General features: G+C 42.8%; 1 protein-coding gene across 8 annotated transcripts in view; it reads left to right on the top strand.

The window, feature by feature from the left end:
* The window catches only part of BRCA1 (BRCA1 DNA repair associated), an 82518-nt gene that overhangs the window by 46704 nt on the left and 11488 nt on the right, over positions 1-24326 (top strand). For 5 of the 8 annotated variants that reach the window (XM_031656948.1, XM_031656951.1, XM_031656952.1 and 2 more), the window contains 7 exon segments: positions 4234-4360; positions 6912-7102; positions 10002-10312; positions 13534-13621; positions 17436-17513; positions 18013-18053; positions 21605-21688. In XM_031656948.1, coding sequence (XP_031512808.1) covers positions 4234-4360; positions 6912-7102; positions 10002-10312; positions 13534-13621; positions 17436-17513; positions 18013-18053; positions 21605-21688 — 920 coding nt within the window. 8 annotated transcript variants of the gene reach the window in all.

The following is a 24326-nucleotide window of genomic DNA, read 5'->3' as shown; positions in this document are numbered from 1 at the left end:
TGGCCAGAACTTCTATGCCGGACACAGTGGCTCACGCCTGTAATCCCAGCACTTTGGGAGGCCGAGGCGGGTGGATCACCTGAGGTCAGGAGTTCGAGACCAACCTGATCAACACAGAGAAACTGCGTGTCTACTAAAAATACAAAAAATTAGCCAGGTGTGGTGGCACATGCCTGTAATCCCAGCTACTCGGGAGCCATGGTGCCCGGCCTAGTTTATTATTTCTTAATATCTGTTGTCTTCCAGTGTCTTCCTTAATTCTTCACAATACCCTGTATAATGCTTAGCACACAGTGGGCAGTCAGTAAGTTTATTAAATGTTTGGTGTGGCCCATACTTCCTACCCACGAAGAATGTAACATGTTAAGACATCTAGATGAGGGAATGATTTAAGAGGAACTACAATACTATTCTGAAACTTGGGCTCTGGATCTCTGCATTTGTACTTTCCTAAACCAGCCAGCAAGTAGAACATCATGTCACAAGGCCTAGATTGGGCTTGCTGTTCAGAGAATGAATTAAGAATTAAGGAAGAAAAAAAGGAGAAAGGTTTTGCTCTGTTTTTCAGGTTCTACTGAGTTATTGACGTCTAACTTAACTTGTCTTATCTTCTTCATAGCATATAGTAAGAAGATGAATTTATACGCTAAATGTTGCAGTGATGGAATGACTTTTTTTTTTTAAACACCTATTATGCCATGAATTCATAGGGAATAGGTTCCAGCTGCTCAGGCTCCTTCCCGCTGGTTCTCACTAAGTATGCTTCTCTGGGTGGAGCAGGCTGGCACTTCAGTTGAACCCACATACCTTTCTCTTTGGCTTCTTTTTTTTTCTGATCATTTTCCTTCACGCGTTTCAGGAAGCTATCTCGGCTCTTAGAGTGCTTAATATTCTCAATATGCACATTAATTCTCTTGGCAAGAATCTTGTCCTTAACTTGTTTGTTTACAGTGCCAACAGCATGCTAGGTCACATTGTAGACTCTTCCAGTTTTGCCATGGTAACACTTGTGGGGCATTCCTTTTTGAACAGTGCCCATTCCCTTGATATCTACAATATCACCTTTCTTATAGATTCACATATACGTGGCCAAAGGAACAACTCCATGTTTTCTAAAAGGCCTAGAGAACATATATCGGGTGCCTCTCCTCTTTCCCTTTGTGTTCGTCATTTTGGTGAATTACTGGAAGATTGCGGTTCTGGCCGAAAGCAGGAATGACTTTTTAATAGCTGTGTTTGTATCTGAGCCTTCCCTCTGCATTTCACTTTTTTTGTTGTTGTTGTTTTTTGTGTTTTTTGTGGTTTTTTTTTTGAGACTAAGTTCCACTCTTGTTGCCCAGGCTGGAATGCAGTGGCGCGATTTCGGCTCACTACAATGTCCGACTCAGCCTCCCGAGTAGCTGGGATTACAGGCGCCTGCCACCACGCCCAGCTAATTTTTGTATTTTTAGTAGAGACAGGGTTTCACCATGTTGGCCAGGCTGGTCTCAAACTCCTGACCTCAGGTGATCTGCCCACCTCGACCTCCCAAAGTGCTGGGATCATAGGCGTGAGCCACCTCACCCGGCCACTTTTTTTTTTTTTAAACTCTTTCCAATGGTTAATTCTGTTTGATATGATTCCTTGGAACTTGCACATTACCCTTTATCAATTATCACCCTGTATTGGGGGTGGGGAGGATGATACCTCTCTTCATAGTTAGATCCTGCTTACTTTCAACAGAGTTCTAAATGATCCTGGAAACTCACAGGTCCAGAAAAGACAAGCATAAAGGAAACTATAAATAATGCATTTGAAGACTAACTCAGGAAATCAATGATTATTCCCCCACTAGGCTACCCAGTGTCTTAAAAACCAGTTTAATTAATATAATCTTTTGTTTCAATTTTCTACCTATATTTATGACTTTTAGCTTTTCTAATAAAAGCTCAAAATCAGTGACTTTTTAATGAATAGAAGACATTTGCAATTTTTAACTATTTGTTTTTACTTATGAAATATTTCTACCTTGGCCGGGCATGGTATCTCACGCCTATAATCCCAGCACTGTGAGATGCCAAGGCAGGAGGATCACTTGAGCTTAAGAATTTGAGACCAGGCTGGGTGTGGTGGCTTATGCCTATAATCCCAGCACTTTGGAAGGCCAATTTTGGCGGATTACCTGAGGTCAGGAGTTCAAGACCAGCCTGGCCAACATGGTAAAACCCCATCTCTACAAAAAATACAAAAACTAGCCAGGGGGTGGTGGCGGGCACCTATAATCCCATCTTCTTGGGAGGCTAAGGCAGGAGAATCACTTGAACCTCGAGGCAGAAGTTGCAATGAACTGAGATCACACCACTGTATTCCAGCCTGGGCAACAGAGCAAGACTCCATCTCAAAAAAAAGAGTTTGAGACCAGCCTGGTCAACACAGCAAGACACCCATCTCTTTAAAAAATTAAATAACGGTCGGGCACAGTGGTTCACGCCTGTAATCCCAGTACTTTGGGAGGCTAAAGCAGGCGTATCACCTGAGGTCAGGAGTTCGAGACCAGCCTAACCAACATGGAGAAACCCCATCTCTACTAAAAATATAAAATTAGTTGGGCATGGTGGCTCATGCCTGTAATCCCAGCTACTTGGGAGGCTGAGGCAGGAGAATAGCTTGAACCCAGGAGGCAGAGAGGTTGCAGTGAGCCAAGATCATGCCATTGCACTGCAGCCTGGGCAACAAGAGCGAAACTCCATCTCAAAAAATAAATAAATAAATAAAGGCTGGGCGCGGTGGCTCACACCTGTAATCCCAGCACTTTGGAAGGCCGAGGCGGGCAGATCATGAGGTCAAGAGATTGAGACCATCCTGGCTAACATAGTGAAACCCTGTCTCTACTAAAAATACAAAAAAAAAAAATTAGCTGGGCATGGTGGCGGGCGCCTGTAGTCCCATCTACTACTCAGGAGACTGATCCAGGAGAATGGTGTGAACCTGGGAGGCGGAGCTTGCAGTAAGCTGAGATCGTACCACTGCACTCCAGCCTGGGCTACAGAGGGAGACTCTGTCTCAAAAATAAATAAATGAGTGAATGAATAAATAAATAAATAAATACTTTTGCCTTTAAGCCATTTCCTAGAAGGCAGTGGCACAAAGTGATACATTTGGAGGAATTAATATATTACAAAATGAATTAGGCCGGGCACAGTGGTACATGTCTAACCCCTGCACTTTGGGAGGCCAAGGCGGGTGGATCACTTGAGGTCAGGAGTTCGAGACTAGCCTGACCAACATAGTGAAACCCCGTCTCTACTAAAAATACCAAAAAAACTAACTGGGCATGGTGGCGGGTACCTGTAGTCTCAGCTACTAGGGAGGCTGAGGCAGGAGAATTACATGAACCCAGGAGGCGGAGGTTGCAGTGAGCCAAGATTGCACCATTGCACTCCAGCTTGGGTGACAGAGTGAGACTCCGTCTCAAAAAAAAAAAAAGAAAAATGAACTAACGTGCCAGAACTTTGCCTTCAGTATGTTTTGTGTTTTTTCCCTTCTGTGGCACTTCATCATTAGTTCCATGTATTATTTAAGATTTCTTATCCACCCGCGGCTTGGGAAGCCTGTAGTGTCAGCACTTTGGGAGGGGGTGTCTTTTTTTTTTTTTTGTTTGTTTTTTTTGGGGGTTTTTTTTTTTTTTTTTTTTTTTTTTTTTTTTTTAGTAATTGAAAATGTGAAGCAAAATGTCACCTGTTTTTTCTTTCTTGTCTGACACTCATGTCTTGTTTACCCCCCACATGCAGAAGCTGAAACCCCCATTTCACACAGTCTTTACTGTGGAGGCAGTGGGGATGGAGAAAAATGTACTTTGTGCTTTCCAGTACTCTTTCTTTCCTATTGTCTGAGAGGAATTTGGGCATAATTTATTTGCTGCAGAGATAAAAAATTGTTATATATATATTTTTATCATTCAGGGCCAAGGAATATAAATTTTTTTTCAGCCTTGTCTCAGCTAGGTGTCTTTATTTACCCTGTCTTAAAGTGTTCCTTTTATTACCATTATTATTTTTTAATCATTGAATTCCATCTAGTGCTAGCATCTGGCTGTTGCGTTACTTGTTCATAAAATTCTGCCTGATATACTTGTTTAAAAACCAATTTGTGTATCATAGATTGATGCTTTTGAAAAAAGTCAATATTCTAACCTGAATTATCACTATCAGAACAAAACAATAAAGTAGATTTGTTTTCTCATTCCATTTAAAGCAGTATTAACTTCACAGAAAAGTAGTGAATATCCTATAAACCAGAATCCAGAAGGCCTTTCTGCTGACAAGTTCGAGGTATCTGCAGATAGTTCTACCAGTAAAAATAAAGAACCAGGAGTGGAAAGGTAAGAAACATCAGTGTAAAGATGCTGTGGTATCTGACATCTTTATTTATATTGAACTCTAATTGTTAATTTTTTTCACCATACTTTCTCCAGTTTTTTGTATACAGGCATTTATAAACTTTTATTGCTCTAGGATACTTCTTTTTTTTTTTTTTTTTTTTTTGAGACAGAGTCTCGCTCTGTTGCCCCGGCTAGAGCACAGTGGCCGGATCTCAGCTCACTGCAAGCTCCGCCTTCCGGGTTTTACGCCATTCTCCTGCCTCAGCCTCCCGAGTAGCTGGGACTACAGGCGCCTGCCACCTCCTCCGGCTGGTTTTTTGTAATTTTTAGTAGAGACAAGGTTTCACCGGGTTAGCCAGGATGGTCTTGATCTCCTGACCTTGTGATCCACCCGTCTCAGCCTCCCAAAGTGCTGGGATTACAGGCTTGAGCCACCGCGCCCGGCCAGGAGACTTCTTTTGTTTAATTGTATATAGGCTTTTTGAACCTACAACATAAACTACAACATGAGAAATGTGCGGTTAGATAGATATGTCCCTTCTAAAGGTCAGAAAAAAATATAATGGAGCTAAAACCTGAACAAGCTTGGAAGCTAATGGTAGACTTCTTCAAGGCAGCCCTTGCCCTAATTAAAATTCTTGTTTTTCTAGAAAAAGTCTAGCTCTTGATTTACCACAGATAATAATAGTAATTATTATTATTATTATTTAACACAGGGTCTCCCTCTGTCACCTAGATTGCAGTGGCGCAATCATGGCTCACTGCATCCTCTGTTTTTCAGGCTCACGCAATCCTCCCACCTTAGCCTCCTAAGTAGCTGGGTCCACAAGCGTGCACCACCACGCCCATTAAGTTTTTGTATTTTTGGTAGAGAGGGAGTTTTACCTTGTTGCCCAGGCTGGTCTCAAATTCCTGGACTCAAGTGGTCCACCCACCTTGCCCTCCCAAAGCCAGAAAACATTTAGAATATCTTTCAGAGATGTGTATTTACACCACTATTAATACAGGACTATATAGCAGTCCGGTACTGGACTATGTAGTCCAGTACCATTCTTTTCCTTACTGGAGGGCCAGGTATGGTGGCAGGTGCCTATAATCCCAGCTATACAGGAGGCTGAGGCAGGAGAATCGCTTGAACCTGGGAGGCAGAGGTTGCAGTGAGCCGAGACCGTGCTATTGCACTCCAGCCTGGGCGACAGAACAAGACTCCGTCTCAAAAAAAAAAAAAAAAGAGCAGTAATTCAGTTCGCACTCATCTTCAGTCCAGGGGGCCTAGCCTTAGTATTTGACCCATAGTAAGCACCCAATAATTGTTTAAATTAATTAACCTCTGAGGCCCTTTAAATCTATTGATAAGTATCTTATTTTGCAAAATCCTAAGCACTTGGAAGACTAGAGGAACTATTTACGGGGTGTGTATGCTTTTCTAACAATATTTTATAGCTGGCTTTTGTTTTTAGAATGAATTTGGACATTGAAAAGGCAGGCAATAGTGGCTGGGCACAGTGGCTCACGCCTGTAATCCCAGCACTTTGGGAGGCCAAGTCTGTTGGATCACAAGGTCAGGAGATCGAGACCATCCTGACCAACATGGTGAAACCCCACCTGTACTAAAAATACAAAAATTAGCTGGACGTGGTGGCATGTCCCTATAGTCCCAGCTACTTGGGAGGCTAAGGCAGGAGAATCACTTGAACCCGAGAGGCGAGAGGCAAGGTTGCAGTGAGCCGAGATCGAGCCACTGCACTCCAGCCTGGGTGACAGAGCTCGAGACTCTATCTCAAAAAAAAAAAAAAAAAGGAAAAGGCAGGCAATAGGGATGATTCTGTAATTCTGCTAAAACTGAGTAGAAATAATGAGTGTAGAGATGTTGACATTGATCAACGTTCTATCTTCATAAGAGATCTGATTCTAACATATCCATTTGGAATCAAGTAGAATATTGTGTATAGAGTGAGTGGCAGTGAGTAATTTGGTAAAAATTTGCTGACCTACTTGCTTGCCTGCTTTTTCTTTTTTCTTTTCTATTCTTTCTTTCTTTTCCTTCCTTCCTTCCTTTCTTTTTCTTTCTCTTCCTTTCTTTCTTTCTCTTCCTTTCTTTCTTTCTCTTTCTTTCTTCCTTTCTTCCTTTCTTTCTTGACAGAGTCTTGCTCTGTCACCCAGGCTGGAGTGCAGTGGCGCAATCTTGGGATCTCAGCTCACTGCAACCTCTGCCTCCCGGGTTCAAGCAGTTTTCCTACCTCAGCCTCCCAAGTAGCTGAGAATACGGGCGACAGCCACCACATCCAGCTACTGACCTGCTTTTAACAGCTAGGAGATACAGTGCCTCAGACCAACCCAACCCCTCGGGGGAGATGTTATATGTCAACCCTGACATATTGGCAGGCAACATGAATCCAGACTTCTAGGCTGTCACGTGGGCTCTTTCTTGCCAGTCATTTCTGATCTCTCTGACATGAGCTGTTTCATTTATGCTTTGGCTGCCCAGAAAGTATGATTTGTCTTTTCACAATTGGTGGCGATGGTTTTCTCCTTCCATTTATCTTTCTAGGTCATCCCCTTCTAAATGCCAGTCATTAGAGGATAGGTGGTATGTGCACAGTAGCTCTGGGAGTGTTCAGAATGGAAATTACCCATCTCAAGAGGAGCTCATTAAGGTTGTTGATGTGGAGACGCAACAACTGGAAAAGTCTAGGCCACACAATTTGATGGAACCATCTTACTTGCCAAGGCAAGATCTAGGTAATATTTCATCTGCTCTAATGGAACAAACACTTTGATTTTACTCTGAATCCTGCATAAAGATATTCTGGTTAACCAACTTTTAGATGTACTAGTCTATCATGGACACTTTTGTTATACTTAAGCCCATTTTAGAAAAATAGCTCAAGTGTTAAGGTTTACTTGAAAATTGTTGAAACTGTTAATCCATCTATATTTTAATTAATGGTTTAACTAATGATTTTGAGGATGAGGGAATCTTGGTGTACTCTAAATATATTATTTCAGGCCAGGCATAGTGGCTCATGCCTGTAATCCCAGTACTCCAGGAGGCCGAGGCAGGTGGATCAACTGAAGTCAGTTAGAGACCAGCCTGGCCAACATGGTGAAACCCTGTTTCTACTAAAAATACAAAAAAATTAACTGGGTTTGCTAGTGCGTGCCTGTAATCCTAGCTACTCTAGAGGCCAAGGCAGCAGAATCGCTTGAACCCGGGAGGCGGAGTTTGCAGTGAGCCAAGATCACGCCACTGCACTCTAGTCTGGTTGATAGAGCAAGACTCCATCTCAAAAATATATATGTATATATTTTATTTCAACTGTTAGACAAGAGTCCTAAGGCCAAAGAATAAAGTTTTAGGCCAGTCCTTTATTAGAAAGTGAGTCAAATCCCAAAGCAAGCTCTTCTTTTATGAGTTAATTAATATAAATGATTATATATTTTATGCCTTAAAAATCACTTTTAATGAATGGTGTTTTATGGCTTGTAAATCAGAGTTTTAATCAGTAAAGAAAGTTTTTAATTAATCCTCAAAAACACATTATCATAAAAGACACTGGCGTCAAATGTGGTATTTGGCCGTGTTCATTAGGGTCATTTTAGGAATCTCATATATTCCACTTAGCTATGCTTAATTCCTGATAGCATGGCATTTTCTGAAATGTTTCGAGGATGACATCTCTGCTGTTTTTAATTTGGTAATGATACCTGCTGATTTATTAAGTGAGAAAAGTAATGGTGTCATTACCTTGGATGAAGAAACAAAAATAAAGCATTTGTCAACTTTTTTTTTCCTTTCTTACAAAATTACTATATGCTCATTGCTCCCAAACTGGACAATATAGGGAATAAAGAAGATAATTTGGGGCGGGGTTGGAGACGGCATCTTGCTATGTTGCCCAGGCTGGTCTCTAACTCCTGGCCTTATGCAATCTTCCTGCCTTGGCCTCCCAAAGTGCTGGGATTATAGGCGTGAGCCACTTCACCAAGCTGAGATGCCACCTCGTAAAAGATAAAATAAGGACAGATGCAGTGGCTCATGCCTATAATCTCAGTACTTTGGGAGGCCAAGGTGGGAGGATTGTTCAAGGCCAAGAGTTCAAGACCAGCCTGGGCAGTGTAGCAAGACGTGATCTCTACAAAGTTAAAAAAAAAAAAAAAGAAAAAGAAAAGAAAACTAGCTGGGGCCAGGCATGGTGGCTCATGCCTGTAATCCCAGCACTTTGGGAGGCCGAGGCAGGCAGATGGCCTGAGGTCAGGAGTTTGAGACCAGTCTGACCAGCGTGGTGAAACCCCGTCTCCACTAAAAATACAAAAATGAGCCAGGCATGGTGGCACATGCCTGTAATCCCAGCACTTTGGGAGGCCAAGACAGACAGATCACCTGAGGGCAGGAGTTCGAGACCAGCCTGACCAACATGGAGAAACCCCGTCTCTACTAAAAATACAAAATTAGCCAGGCTTGGTGGCACATGTCTGTAGTCCCAGCTACTCGGGAGGCTGAGGCAGTAGAATTGCTTGAACCCAGGAGGCAGAGGTTGCAGTGAGCCAAGATCACACCATTGCACTCTAGCCTGGGCAACAAGAGCGAAACTCCATCTCAAAAAAAAAAAAAAAAATTAGCTGGAAGGTGGCAAACACCTGTGGTCCCAGCTACTCAGGAGGCTGAGGCAGGAAGATCACTTGAGTCCAGGAGGTCAAGGCTGCAGATGAGCCATGTTTGTGCCACTGCACCGCAGCCTGGGTGACAGACGAAGACCCTTCTCAAAAAAATAAAATTACCTGTACTCTTTTTTTTGAGACGGAGTTTCACTCTTGTTGCCCAGGCTGGAGTGCAATGGTGTGAACTCGGCTCAGTGCAACCTCCGCCTCCTGGGTTGAAGCAATTCTCCTGCTTCAGCCTCCTGAGTAGCTGGGATTACAGGCATGCACCACCACGCCTGGCTAATTTTTTGTATTTTTAGTAAAGATGGGGTTTCTCCATGTTCATCAGACTGGTCTCGAACTCCTGACCTCAGGTGATCCACCCTCCTCGGCCTCCCAAAGTGCTGAGATTACAGGCCTAAGCCATCGCACCCGGCCTCTACTCTTATTCTTTAATAATAAAATATTTCTGTGTTTCTTTAGTCATTTTACATAAACTTTTATTTTTAAAATAATGTCATGATAAATAATATTGCTTAGGTATCTTCTTTAATATATTAGTAACATTTCTGTTTTATTGTACATCAACATTTATATTCAAACCAATGGGTGAAGAGTACTCCATTGGACTAGGTATATCGTAATTTAATCTATTATTGGACTTCTAGATTGCTTCTAAAATTACACTGTTATAAGCAGTGTTACAGTGAACATTCCTATGACTAAACCTTTGCATACATCTTTTGTCTCCCTGGGATATATTTCTAAAACTAGCATTGTTGACTGAAAGTATAAACACAGGTTAAGGTGTTTGCTACATAATGCCATATTTCCTTTTTAGGTAATTAGGCTACTTTGGATTTCCACCAACACTGTATTCATGTACCCATTTTTCTCTTAACCTAACTTCATTGGTCTTTTTATTCTTAACAGAGACCAGAACTCTGTAATTCAACATTCATTGTTGTGTAAATTAAACTTCTCCCATTCCTTTCAGAGGGAACCCCTTACCTGGAATCTGGAATCAGTCTCTTCTCTGATGACCCTGAATCTGATCCGTCCGAAGACAGAGCCCCAGAGTCAGCTCATGTTGGCAGCATACCATCTTCAACCTCTGCATTGAAAGTACCCCAGTGGCAAGTTGCAGAATCTGCCCAGAGTCCAGCTGCTGCTCATAATACTAATACTGCTGGGTATAATGCAATGGAAGAAAGTGTGAGCAGGGAGAAGCCAAAATTGACAGCTTCAACAGAAAGGGTCAACGAAAGAATGTCCTTGGTGGTGTCTGGCCTGACCCCAGAAGAATTTGTGAGTGTATCCATATGTATCTCCCTAATGACTAAGACTTAACAACATTCTGGAAACAGTTTTATGTAGGTCCTGGCAATTAATAACCTAGAGGAAGAAATCTAGGAAACAATCACAGTTCTGTGTAATTTAATTTCCATTACTAATTTCTGAAAATTTAGATCTAGATAAAGCTATAGTGTGGATTATTTTATATATATTTACTTGAGAAAATAATTATTAAATATTAGCAGAAAAGCTATACTTCGGTATGATATAGGACTTTTGAATTTGAATTTTCCTTTATATCTGTAAAAGCAAGTAGGTATAGCTTTATTCCCCAGAAGGCATCTTTTTTACCCCTTGGCTCACATGGGTGAATTTACCAGCATATTTAACTAAATTCAGACTGGTTCCAAACGTACTGCCAGACAGGGTAGCATTTCTCTACTGTTTGTTTTTATCCTGGCTTGTAAGACAGTTACTCAATAGCCTGCCCTGCCATGTCTGCCCTGCAACATCCCTTGCTATTAGGATTTTGGCATCACCTTGGGTCCTTAATGCCAGAAATGGGAATTACTTCACACTGTGGAAAAATACTCATTAAAATATTAAGACCAGTAAAACCTCGTTTCTTTTTGGGCTATTTGTGGATTTCAGACATCCTGAGAAGTTTACCACCCCTGTAATTAATTGTCTTTGTCATCACTTCATAATAAAAATAATTCGTGGCCGGGCACGGTGGCTCAAGCCTGTAATCCAAGCACTTTGGGAGGCTAAGGCGGTCAGATCGCCTGAGGTCGGGAGTTCAAGACCAGCCTGACCAACCTAGAGAAACCCCGTCTTTACTAAAAATACAAAATTAGCTGGGCGTGGTGGCCCATGCCTATAAGCCCAGCTACTCGGGAGGCTGAGGCAGGAGAATCACTTGAACCCAGGAGGCAGAGGTTGCGGTGAGCCGAGATTGCGCCATTGCACTCCAGCCTGGGCAACAAGAGCGAAACTGTCTCAAAATAATAATAATAATAATAATTGCGTGAATATTTCTTTAAAACTATGATGAGATAACATACCAGATTATCAAATGGATTCAGTAGTGGGTGTGCCATTTATTGCACACTGAGAGATGACCAAATCATTCTGAAATATCTTTCTTAATATATCTTTCCTAGGATTTTTCATCCTAACTTCTCCATAGGTAGTGACTTAGCATAACATCTCTGTGGCCAGATGTATCCCACTACTGAAAGGGCAAAGTAAGCTGTGGCTGCCCTGGTAGATACACTGAGTAAGTGCACAGTGATGGCTATAAATGTTTTCATCTCATAATCCCATGCCCAGACCAGCAATTTACTCTAAAAGCTTTTACCTGTGTCTGTTTCAATGGCTCTTGATCATTTGCCTGCACATCCGGAATTCCTTACTTATTCATTGAAAATTAGCATTCTTTATCCCTTTGTTTTGCAAGTTCAGCTTTTTAGAGATGGCTAAAATGGTCTAATCTTTCTTGCCAAAGGCAATTCTGAGCTGCAGTTTAGACTACAAGTGGCTTGGGTACGTGTTGTCTTTAAACAAGCAAAGAGGAAAACTTTGAGCTTTATTCAGACTTGGTGAAGTGTGGTAAATTTATGATGAAAGCTACTGACTGTATTACACATGATTAATTCTGAAGCCCATATTAAGATGATCTTTTCATCAGTTCAGCATTGCTCTTCTAACAGAACAGTTTCAAGGCTGGGATTTTAGCAATTAATCAGTTCAGAATTGCTAATGATCCTGGCAGAGGGTGGTGGCAAAAGGGGGAGGATGTCATTAGCTTCTCTAGCCTGCATTTTTTCAGCGCCCTGTGGCAGTATGGAGTAAGGCAACATGAAAGAAAGATGGCCTGACCTTCATGGCAGTATTGTGCAACACGTAAATACTGGTGTGGGTGGCTGTGGCTATGGCTAGTAAATGATGGCCCTTGGTAAACAAAGTTATTTATCAGACAATACCTACCAACTAGGTCAACTGTGCCCATAATGGATCTGGTTAATTTCTTTTGCTATTGATTTTTATTTGGTTGATAGATAATAGCTAGAGGACTCTAAATTTCTTTGGGGAAGAATATGAACCCCTTCTAAGCCTTCTCCTTACAAGAGAATTGATCGCTTTTGCAATGACCTTTAGTAACATCTTGATTTCAGTGTTTTGTAACTCTCAGACGGTTGAGTCTTGGTTTTAAGCCATATATGTCTGTAGCATAACTTTCTGTGTAGGGTAGTTATCTCTCAGCTTATAAAGTGTAGGCTGATAAATTTATAGTAGAGTGTCACTATGCAAAGAAACTGTCTTAGGGAATCAGATGATATCAGCTATTAAAGCAAAATTAATATATATTTTTTCTTTTTACTTTTTTTTTTTTTTTTAAAGACATGAGATCTCACAGTATTGCCCAGGCTGGCCTTGGTCTCAGACTCTTGGGTTCAAGAGTCCCACCTTAGCTTCACAAAGTGCTGGGTTATAGGCATGAGCCACCGTGTCTGGCCCAATGTATATTTTTTTAAGTTTTAAGTTTGTGGTACATAGGTGTATAATACTATTTTGAATCCTTAGTTGTAATTCTATGTCTGCTGATGTGTACATAATTTTTTATTAAACTATTTGAGACTTCAAGTATCTTTTTAGGGCTGGGGATGGAGTCTTGCACTCTTGCCCAAGCTGGAGTGCAGTGGCACCTTCTCGGCTCACTGCAAGCTCCGCCTCCCGGGTTCACTCCATTCTCCTGTCTCAGCCTCCCAAGTAGCTGGGACTACCACGCCCGGCTAATTTTTTGTATTTTTAATAGACACGGGGTTTCACCGTGTTAGCCAGGATGATCTCCATCTCCTGACTTCATGATCCACCCGCCTCGGCCTCCCAAAGTGCTGGGATTACAGGCGTGAGCCACTGTGCCTGGCCGAGACTTCAGGTATCTTAGAATTTTTTAAAATGTACCCTTTCTGAGAAAAACAGAGACTTAAAGCTAGGATAACTGGTATTATTATTTTTTCTTTTTTTTTTTTAAATTTTACCTTCAGCCTGGGTAACAGAGCAAGACTCTGTCTCAAAAAAAAAAAATTCACCTTAAATAGTTCCAGGACACATGTGCAGAACGTGCAGGATTGTTACGTAGGTAAACATATGCCATGGTGGGATAACTAGTATTCTGAGCTGTGTACTAGAGGTAACTCATGATAATGGAATATTTGATTTAATTTCAGATGCTCGTGTACAAGTTTGCCAGAAGATACCACATCGCTTTAACTAATCTAATTAGTGAAGAGACTACTCATGTCGTTATGAAAACAGGTATACCAAGAACCTTTACAGAATACTTTGCATTTGCTGCATAAAATCACATGAGGCCAGGCATGGTGGCTCACGCCTGTAATCGCAACACTTTGGGAGGCCAAGGTGGGCAGATCATGAGGTCAGGAGATCGAGACCATCCTGGCCAGCATGGTGAAACGATGTCTCTACTAAAAAATAAAAAAATTAGCTGGGCATGGTGACGTGCGCCTGTGATACTCAGGGAGATGGAGGTTGCAGTGAGCCAAGATCATGCCATTGCACTCCAGCCTGGTGACAGAGCAAGACTCCATCTTAAAAAAAAAAAAAGGCCAGGCGCGGTGGCTCAAGCCTGTAATCCCAGCACTTTGGGAGGCCGAGACGGGCGGATCACGAGGTCAGGAGATCGAGACCATCCTGGCTAACATGGTGAAACCCCGTCTCTACTAAAAAATACAAAAAAAACTAGCCGGGCGAGGTGGCGGGCGCCTGTAGTCCCAGCTGCTTGGGAGGCTGAGGCAGGAGGATGGCATAAACCTGGGAGGCAGAGCTTGCAGTGAGCTGAGATCTGGCCACTGCACTTCAGCCTGGGCGACAGAGCGAGACTCCATCTCAAAAAAAAAAAACAAAAAAAAAAACATGAAAAAGTAAGAATATTTGTTGAGCATAGCATGGATGATAGTCTTCTAATAGTCAATCAATTACTTTATGAAAGACAAATAATAGTTTTGCTGCTTCCTTACCCCCTTTTGTTTTGGCTTAAGATTTGGAGTGTGGGCCGGCCGTGGTGGCTCACACGTGTAATCCCAGCACTTTGGGAGGCCAAGGCAGGTGGATCACCTGAGGTCAGGAGTTCGAGATCAGCCTGGCCAACATGGTGAAACCCTGTCTCTACTAAAAATACAAAAATTAGCCGGGCGTGGTGGTATGCGCCTGTAATCCCAGCTACTTGGGAGGCTGACGCAGAAGAATTGCTTGAACCCTGGAGGCTGAGGTTGCAGTGAGCTGAGATTGTGCCGCTGCCCTCCAGCCTGGCGACAGAGTGAGACTCCGTCTCAACAACAACAAAAACCTGGAGGCAGGTTTTTGAGGAAAAACCTGGAGACCCCAGCTTCATGTAACACCTAGTTTGAGTATGTTGAGAGTTTTTCAGGAAAAAAGTCTGGTAACAGCTCCGAGATAGTCTTAACATATGAAAAACCAAAAAAGGAAGGGGACAGATCATTTGTTCTATACCTTTCTTTTTTAAGGTTTTAATTATAACTTGTGTGATACAGGAGACCTCTGGGAGTTTTTAGTTGACTTAAAAACTAAATCTGAGTAAACATTTCAGGGCTGCTAAAAAAGCTTATTTGAAACTGGGCCGTAATAACACAAGCATAGGGTCTGGAGCAAGTGAAGTACAGATCCCGAGCCCCACAGTATTCTCCATTGGAGTGACTGCCTGAAAGCTGATGTCTGTTTTAAGCACCGTGCTTGGTTTTTAACATGGTCACTGACAAACTGGGGAGTGTTTATTCAGAGTTAAATGGTAAAGATGCAGAAAAGTAACTTGAAATAATGTCTTTTGAAGAAGAAATGAGAAGATTTAAGGAAATAAGACACTGTCTTCAAGTATCTGAAGAACCACTACCCGGAAGAGAACTGTTATCTGGAACAAGAGTAAGACTCACTCATGGGGCTCCAGAAAGCAGACGAGTGCATGGAGGACGCAGAAGATGCAGATTGTGTGGCTCAAGTCTAAAATGTTTCTAACAAAGTTGGTTCTCTGGATGTGTTCCAGTCCACTCGATGATTTTTTTTTTTTTTTTTTTTTTGAAGTGGAGTTTCACTCTTGTTTCCCAGTCTGCCAGAGTGCAATGGCACGATCTTGGCTCGCTGCAACCTCCCCCTCCTGGGTTCAAGCACGTCTCCTGCCTCAGCCTCCTGAGTAGCTGGGATTACAGGCATGTACCACCACACCTAATTTTGTATTTTTAGTAGAGACGGGGTTTTTCCATGTTGGTCAGGCTGGTCTTGAACTCCTGACCTCAGGTGATCCACCTGCCTCGGCCTCCCAAAGTGCTGGGATTACAGGCATGAGCCATCGCGCTCAGCCCATGATGATTCTTTTCGGAGAGATACAGGCACTTGAGGAGAGGATGTAAACCCCTTGGATACATTGCCATAGAACTTCTATGATCTTAGGTTTCTACTTACTCATGAAAATTATACCACAGGGTCAGAGGATAGTGCTCATTGGAGCCAGGTGCCAGAAAAAGTTATTACAAACTACTGTTTTAGAGAAAAATGTCATTAAAGTTTAATATACCTTAAGCCATAGGTTTGCATCAAAGCTAGTGAAAGGTAAAAAAATTTGACAATGCAAATTAAGGCCAAGTGCGGTGGCTCACACCTGTAATCCCAGCACTTTGGGAGGCCGAGGCCGGCAGATCACGAGGTCAGGAGATCAAGACCATTCTGGCTAACACAGTGAAACCCCATCTCTACTAAAAATACAAAAAATTAGCCGGGCGTGGTGGCAGGTGCCTGTAGTCCCAGCTACTTGGGAGGTTGAGGCAGGAGAATGGCATGAACCTGGGAGGCGTAGCTTGTAGTAAGGCGAGATGACACCACTGCACTCCAGCCTGGGCAACAGAGCAAGACTCCGTCTCAAAAAAAAAAAAAATACAAATCAAATCTAAAGTGGTTCAGTCTTTAAACTCAAACCTAATACATTTGCTACTTTTGAACTAAAACTGAACTAAAATGTTCAAGTTTAATACATATTATTAAATCAGCTTTTGTAGCAGTTAAACAAAAAACTTCAAAAATTATAAGGAATTCTGTGAGGGAGCATGGCTGCTGCTACTGCTTGCAGATAGCCTGCTTTGTTTAGGATTTAGTTAAATACATTTCTCCTGTTTAAAACTAAATGGTCTTTCCTTAGTTTGTTTAGTTCTTCAGAAGGGCCTTTAAAACACTGGGAAATAAACAAGTGATTCTTTAGCTACTGCTTTCTGAAATACTTATATAGAAGCTCTGCACTGTATTCTCCTATCCCTCTCAGGAGAATATTAGAGGGTTAGAACTCCCCAGGTAGACATTCTTTTTTTTTTTTGAGACGGAGTCTCTCTCTGTCGCCCACGCTGGAGTGCAGTGGCGCGATCTCCACTCACTGCAAGCTCCACCTCCCAGGTTCACGCCATTCTCCTGCCTCAGCCTCCCATGTAGCTGGGACTACAGGCACCCGGCTAATTTTTTTTGTATTTTCAGTAGAGACAGGGTTTCACCATGTTAGCCAGGATGATCTCCTGACCTCGTGATCCACCCGTCTCGGCCTCCCAAAGTGCTGGGATTACAGGCGTGAGCCACCGCGCCCGCCCCAGGTAGACATTCTAGGGGTGAAAATTTGTCATTACATTGACATTTCAGATTTAGGTTTTCAACAATACTGTTTTCTTCTCCTTTCACATATTGCCATCTAGTAATATAGATGTTCTCCATCCACATTAATCAAAACTATTGACGTGGATAATTGCTAATTCCTTGAACACTATAATGGAGTTCTATAGCTAGCCTTGGCATCTAGAAGATGGGTGTTGGGGAGAGGGAGTGGACAGACATTCCTCTGGTCTTAACTTTATATCAGCCTTCCCTAGACTTCCAAAGATCCACACCTGCTGGTTATAATTAATGGTGTTTTCAGCCTCTGATTCTGTCACCAGGGGTTTTGGAATCATAAATCTAGATTGATCTTGAGAGTGTAAGAAACTGAGGCTCTTTAGCTTCTTAGGACAGCAATTCCTGATTTTGTTTTCAACTTCTAATCCTTTGAATGTCTTTCATTCTGCAGATGCTGAGTTTGTGTGTGAACGGACGCTGAAATATTTTCTGGGAATTGCGGGAGGAAAATGGGTAGTTAGCTATTTCTGTAAGTATAATACGATTTCTCCCTTCCTCCCTTTAACACCTCAGAATTGCATTTTTACACCTAACATTTAACACCTAAGGTTTTTGCTGATGCTGAGTGTGAGTTACTGAAAGGTCTTTAATTGTAACACTCAACTACCTTTATCTTTAATGCGTATCACTTTGTTCAGATAAACTGGTGATGCTGGGAAAATGGGTCTCTTTTATAACTAATAGGACCTAATCTAGCAATGTTAGCATACGAACTAGGGATTTATTTAATAGTTGACAGGAATCCATGTGCAGCAGGCAAACTTATAATGTTTAAATTAAACATCAACTGTGTCTCCAGAAAGAAACTGCTGCTACAAGCCTTATTAAAGGGCTGTGGCTTTAGAGGGAAGGGACCTCTCCTCTGTCATTCTTCCTGTGCTCTTTTGTGAATCGCTGACCTCTCCATCTCCATGAAAATAGCACGTTATTCTGCTGTGTGTAACCTGTCTTTTCTATGATCTCCTTAGGGGTGACCCAGTCTATTAAAGAAAGAAAAATGCTGAATGAGGTAAGTACTTGATATTACAAACTAATCAGAGACATGGTGTCATTCAGTCATATAGTTAAAAATGTATTTGCTTCCTTCCATCAATGCACCACTTTCCTTAATGCACAAATTTTCCATGATAATGGGGATCATCAAGAGTTATGCAGGCCAGGCACGGTGACTCACACCTATAATCCCAGCACTTTGGGAGGCTGAAGTGTTCAGATCACCTGAGGTCGGGAGTTCAAGACCAGCCTGACCAACATGGAGAAACTCCATTTCTACTAAAAATACAAAATTAGCCGGGCATGGTGGCGCATACCTGTAATCCCAGCTACTCAAGAGGCTGAGGCAGGAGAATCACTTGAACCGGGGAGGTGGGGGTTGCAGTGAGCTGAGATAGCGCCATTGCACTCCAACCTGGGCAACAAGAGCAAAACTCCATCAAAAAAAAAAAAAAAAGCCAGGTGCGGTGGCTCATGCCTGTAATCCTAACACTTTGGGAGGCCAAGGCAGGTAGATTGCCTGAGCTCAGGAGTTTGAGATCAGCCTGGGCAACATGGTGAAACCCTGTCTCTACTAAAATACAAAAAATTACCCGGGCGTGGGAGCACGTGCCTGTAGTCCCAGCTACTCAGGAGGCTAAGGCAGGAGAATCGCTTGAACCCAGGAGGCAGAAGTTGCAATGAGCCAAGATCACGCCACTGCACTCCAGCCTGGCAACAGAGCAAGACTCCGTCTTAAAAAAAAAAAATTTGCAGAGCAAACCAGGATATCCTCTGTTCTCATTTGTTCTAGATTTCAAAAGAAAGTCCTTTCTTTGAGGAAAAGAGAAAGGAAAAGGAGTTTATAAAGGGAAAGAAAACATTCATAAGATAAGAAGTGTGCCCATTTGCATATACCTTTGTAGAAAACTGTTCAGTGTTGTTGAAGAAAACTCTTCATATTAATATGCAGTCCAGGTGCAGTGGCTCAACACTTATAATCTCAGCACTTTGGGAGGCTGAGACAGGAAGATTACTTGAGGCCAGGAGTTTCAAACCAGCCTGGGCAACATAGTGAGACTCTGTCTCCACAAAATTTTTTTTTAAATTAGCCAGGCATGGCAATGTGCACCTGTAGTCTTAGCTACTGAGGAAGCTAAGCCAGAAGAATCACTTGAGCCCAGGAGTTCAAGGCTGCAGTGAGCTATGATCATACCACTGCACTCTTAACACTTGCACAGAGCAAGACCCTATCTCTTAAAAAAAAGTGTGTGTGTATGCAGATGCGTATATACATATATATACATGCAAATGTATCTTTATAATTCAAATTGCTTCAAAAAGATGTTGCACTTTATGATACTGAGAACAGTGAGAAGTAAATAAGATAGAGTGTAGGAGGAGGAATAATTTTAGAGCAGCCATCTGAGAACTTCTGTGACAACAGATCAGACAAAATAAAATGTGAAAGTAATTTTATAGGCCGGGCGCGGTGGCTCGTGCCTGTAATCCCAGCAGTTTGGGTGACTGAGGTGGTTGGATCACTTGAGGTCAGGCGTTCGAGACCAGCCTGGTCAACATGGTAAAACCTTGTCTCTACTGAAAATATAAAAAATTAGCCGAGCACAGTGGCATGTTGGCCAGGCTGAGGCTGGCCTTGAACTCCTGACGTCAGGTGATCCACTCACCTTGGCCTCCCAAAGTTCTGGGATTACAGGTGTGAGCCACTGTGCCTGGCCAGATGCGTGAATTTTGAGATGTATACTAGACATCTGGATAGAGAAGTTAAGTAGGCAGTTGGACACATCGTATGAAGCTCAGGAGTACAAGGAGGACTATAAACATGGGAGTCTTCTGACAAATTTATCACTAGACTCCTCATTCAAGTAACTGGGAAATGTCAGATATTCTTCCCCTAGTAATAGCCGGTGGTTATACTCTTGCCTTTATTTTTCTTCACAATACTCTTGGCAACACATAAGGCCTTCCCTACAATGTGAGTTTCAGTCAGACTTGTTTCTGAGCATTCTTCCTCAAATTTCTCCCCAGTCTCATTATTCTTTATTCTCATGTCCATGACTAGTCATAATAGTGATTACGAAAAACCTCTAACTTTCTTTAGTGTATTGAATGTATATCTTATCATTTTGGTTGTGTTAACTGTGTAAATCTCTCAGTGGAAATCTGAAAAGCCTTTACTTCCTTAGATGATAATATGCAATTGATTTAGGAGATAGGGAATTTTTCAGTTACCTTTATAACAGCAAAATATTAGCAGTTTAATCTAAATGCTAAGTGAATGTTTTGAGAGGAGATAGATGTTGAAAATCAAGATACATTAAGTCCCAAGTGAGGTGAAAAGCTGACTGTTAATTTCTGCACACAAAGATTTGCTTCAGTGAATTGATTTCAACAGCTGAGATACTGATCATTTCACCTGGTCTACCAAAAAGAATGATTTTACTTTCTTTTTTGTCAAATCTCTGCCCAGCAATTCTTTTTCTTTCTTTCGTTTGTTTGTTTGTTTTTAGCCAGGTCTCACTTTGTCACCCAGGCGGGAGTGTGGTGGTATGATCATAGTTCACTGCAGCCTCCAACTCCTGGGCTCAAGTGACCCTCTAGCTTCAGCTTTTCAAGAAATTGGGACTACAGGCACATGCAACTATGCCTGACTGAAATTCTATATATCTTTTTTGTAGAGAAGGGATCTCACTGTGTTGCCCAGGTGGGTCTCGAGCTCCTGGTCTCAAGCCATCCTCCTGCCTCAGCCTCCCAAAGTGCTAGGGTTATAGGTGTGAGCCATTGGTGTCCAGCTACTGCCTGCCTGGCAATTCTGAATGCCTTAATTTTTTTTTTTTTTTTTTTCTTGAGACAGAGTTTCACTCTGTCACCCCAGCTGGAGTGCAGTGGCATGATCTTGGCTCACTGCAACTTCCGCCTCCCGGTTTCAAGCAGTTCTCACGCCTCAGCCTCCCAAGTAGCTGGGAAGTAACTGGGACTACAGGCGCACGCCACCACGCCCAGCTAATTTTTGTATTTTTTTTAACTTTATTTTTAATTTTTTGAGATGGAGTCTTGCTCTGTCACCCAGGCTGGAGTGCAGTGGCACCATCTTGACTCACTGCAACCTCCACCTCCTGGGTTCAAAAGATTCTCCTGCCTCAGCCTCCCAAGTAGCTGGGATTACAGGCGCCTGCCACCACACCCAACTAATTTTTTGTATTTGTAGTAGATAGAAGGTTGCACCATGTTGGTCAGACTGGTTTCGAACTCCTGACCTCAAGTAATCCGCCCGCCTCAGCCTCCCAAAGTGCTAGGATTACAGGCGTGAGCCGCTGCACCCAGCCTTGTGTTTTTTTGTTTTTTGGTTTTTTTTTAGTTAAGCGGAGTTTCACCATGTTGGCTAGGCTGGTCTCAAACACCTGACCTCAAATGATCCAACCACCTCGGCCTCCCAAAGTGCTGGTATTACAGGCGTGAGCCACTGCGCCTGTCCTGAATGCCTTAAACATGACGTGTCTGCTCCACTTCCATTGAAGGAAGCTTCTCTTTCTCTGATCCTGATGGTTTGTGTTTGGTTTCCTTCAGCATGATTTTGAAGTCAGAGGAGATGTGGTCAATGGAAGAAACCACCAAGGTCCAAAGCGAGCAAGAGAATCCCCAGACAGAAAGGTAAAGCTCCCTCCCTCAAGTTGACAAAAATCTCACCACACCACTCTGTATTCCAGTTCCCTTTACAGAGATGGGCCACTTCATCTCGTAAGACTTACTACATACATACATACTGCTAGATACTTTCACACAGTTTCTTTTTTCACTCTTCCATTCCAACCACATAAATAAGTATTGTCTCTACTTTATGAATGATAGAACTAAGATATTTAGAGAGGCTGTATAATTTGGATTCCTGTCTGGGGTTCAGATCTCAGCTGATAAGTGGAAGAGCTGAGACTTTAAGCAGATGGGAATCTAAAGCCTTTGCTCTTTTCACTTCACTGGGGTGTCTTTCTCTCTCTCTCTCCTTTTTTTTTTTCCCGAGACAGAGTCTCACTCTGTCATCCAGGCTGGAGTGCAGTGGTACGATCTCAGCTCACTGAAAACTCCGCTTCCCAGATTCAAGCAATTATTCTGCCTCAGCCTCTCAAGTAGCTGGGATTATAGGCATTGCCACCACACTGGGCTTATTTTTTGTATTGTTAGTAGAGACAGGGTTTCACTGTGTTGGCCAGGCTGGTCTCGAACTCCAGATCTCAGGTGATCCCCCCAACTCAGCCTCCCAAAGTGTTAGGATTACAGGCGTGAGCCATCACGCCCAGCCTAGAGTGTCTTTCTCTAAAGCAGTGTGGTAAATGCTGTGAGCAAGCCATACACAGTGCTGTCTATGGAAGCGTAGAAGAGGAAGTGATTAATAACAGCTATTTTTTTTTTTTTGAGACGAAATCTCACTCTGTCGCCCAGGCTTGAGTGCAGCGGCACAGTCTCAGCTCACTGCAACCTCTGCCGCCTAGGTTCAACCAATTCTCCTGCCTCAGCCTCCCGAGTAGCTGGGATGACAGGTGCCTGCCTCTGCACCCAGCTAATTTTTATAGTTTTTAGTAGAGGCAGGGTTTAACTATCTTGCCCAGGCTGGTCTTGAACCCCTGACCTTGTGATCTACCTGCCTTGGCCTCCCCAAGTGCTGGGATTACAGGCATGAGCCACCGTGCCTGGCTAATAATAGCTAAAATTTATACACTGTTCACTAGGCCAGGCACAGTGGCTCATTCCTGTTAGTTATCCCAGCACTTTGGGAGGCTGAGGCAGGCAGATCGCTTGAGCCAAGGAGTTGGATACCAGCCTGGGCAACATGGCAAAACCCCATTTCTACCAAAAAAAAATATACAAAAATTAGCCAGGCGTGGTGGCATATACCTGCAGTTCCAACTACTTGGAAGGGTGAGTTGAGAGTATCTCTTGAGCCCAAGAGGTGGGGGTTGCAGTAAACCGAGATTGTGCCACTGCATTCCAGCCTGGACGACAGAGAGAAGGTCTCAAAAAAAAAAAAAGATCACTTTATGCCAGGGGCTGCTGTAAAGGCCCAACCATGTTTTAAGTAATTAACAATTTTATGACAACTCTATGAGCTATGTACTGTAATTATGCCTATATTACAAATGTGAAAATTTAGGTTCAGAGAGGTTGAGTAAGTTGCCCAGAGTCACACAGCTAGTAAGTGATGGAACTAGAAGTTGAACTCAGGGAGTCCAGCTCCAAGTCTAAACTCTTTGTTAATTTATTTTTCGGGCCAGAGTCTTGCTCTGTCACCCAGGCTGGAGTGCAGTGCCGCTATCTCTGCTTACTGAACTTGGGAGGAACTTTTACTTCCCAAGTTCAAGCAATTCTTGTGCCTTGGTCTCCCAAGTAGCTAGGATTACAGGCATGTGCCACCACACCTAGCTAATTTTTTGTCTCATTCTGTTGGCCAGTCTGGAGTGCAGTGGCGCAATATCAGCTCACTGCAGCCTCCAGCGCAGGTTCAAGTGATTCTTGTGCCTTAGCCTTCCAAATAGCTGGGATTACAGGCACTTGCCACCACACCCAGATAATTTTTTGTATTTTTAGTAGAAACAGGGTTTCAACATGTTAGCCAGGCTGGTCTCAAATTCCTGACCTCAGATGATCTGCCCACCTCAGGCTCCCAAAGTGCTGGGATTACAGGGGTGAGCCCCCATTCCCAGCCTTAATTTTTATATTTTTATTAGAGATGGAGTTTTGCCATGTTGGCCAGGCTGGCCTTCATCTCCTGGCCTCCAGTGATCCACCCACCTCGGCCTCCCAAAGTGCTGGGATTACAGGCATGAGCCACTGCACCTGGCCTCCAACTCTAAACTCTTAACAATACCATAGTTTCTTGAAAAGTTATTGAAGGCTTCACAGAGGGAAAAAAAATGGAGCATTCTAACAACTTTGCAGATGAGACCCAAGAAGACTCAATGACTTTCTCCAGATCATATTGTAGCAGATGACATAGTCAGAACTGTGACTTCCTCTCAGGGAGAACTCTGTGCAAGATTTCACACCTACCTGTCAGGCCTGAGCTGGCTGCTTTCTCAGCTCCCTAAGTGCTATGTTCCCAGTTTGCTTTTCTTCCTTTTTCAAGTGTGCACTGCTAGCCATTTCAGAACATCCCAGGCCAGTCACAGTGGCTCATGCCTCTAATCCCAGCACTTTGGGAGCCCAAGGCAGGTGGATCACCTGAGGTCAGGAGTTAGAGACCAGCCTGGCCAACATGGTGAAACCCCATCTCTACTAAAAATACAAATATTAGCTG

The sequence above is a fragment of the Papio anubis genome, chromosome 17 (assembly GCF_008728515.1).
Source record: "Papio anubis isolate 15944 chromosome 17, Panubis1.0, whole genome shotgun sequence".
NCBI classification, from domain to species: domain Eukaryota; kingdom Metazoa; phylum Chordata; class Mammalia; order Primates; family Cercopithecidae; genus Papio; species Papio anubis.
Note: the sequence above shows the minus strand (reverse complement) of the source record. Positions and strands in the feature narration are given on the sequence as shown.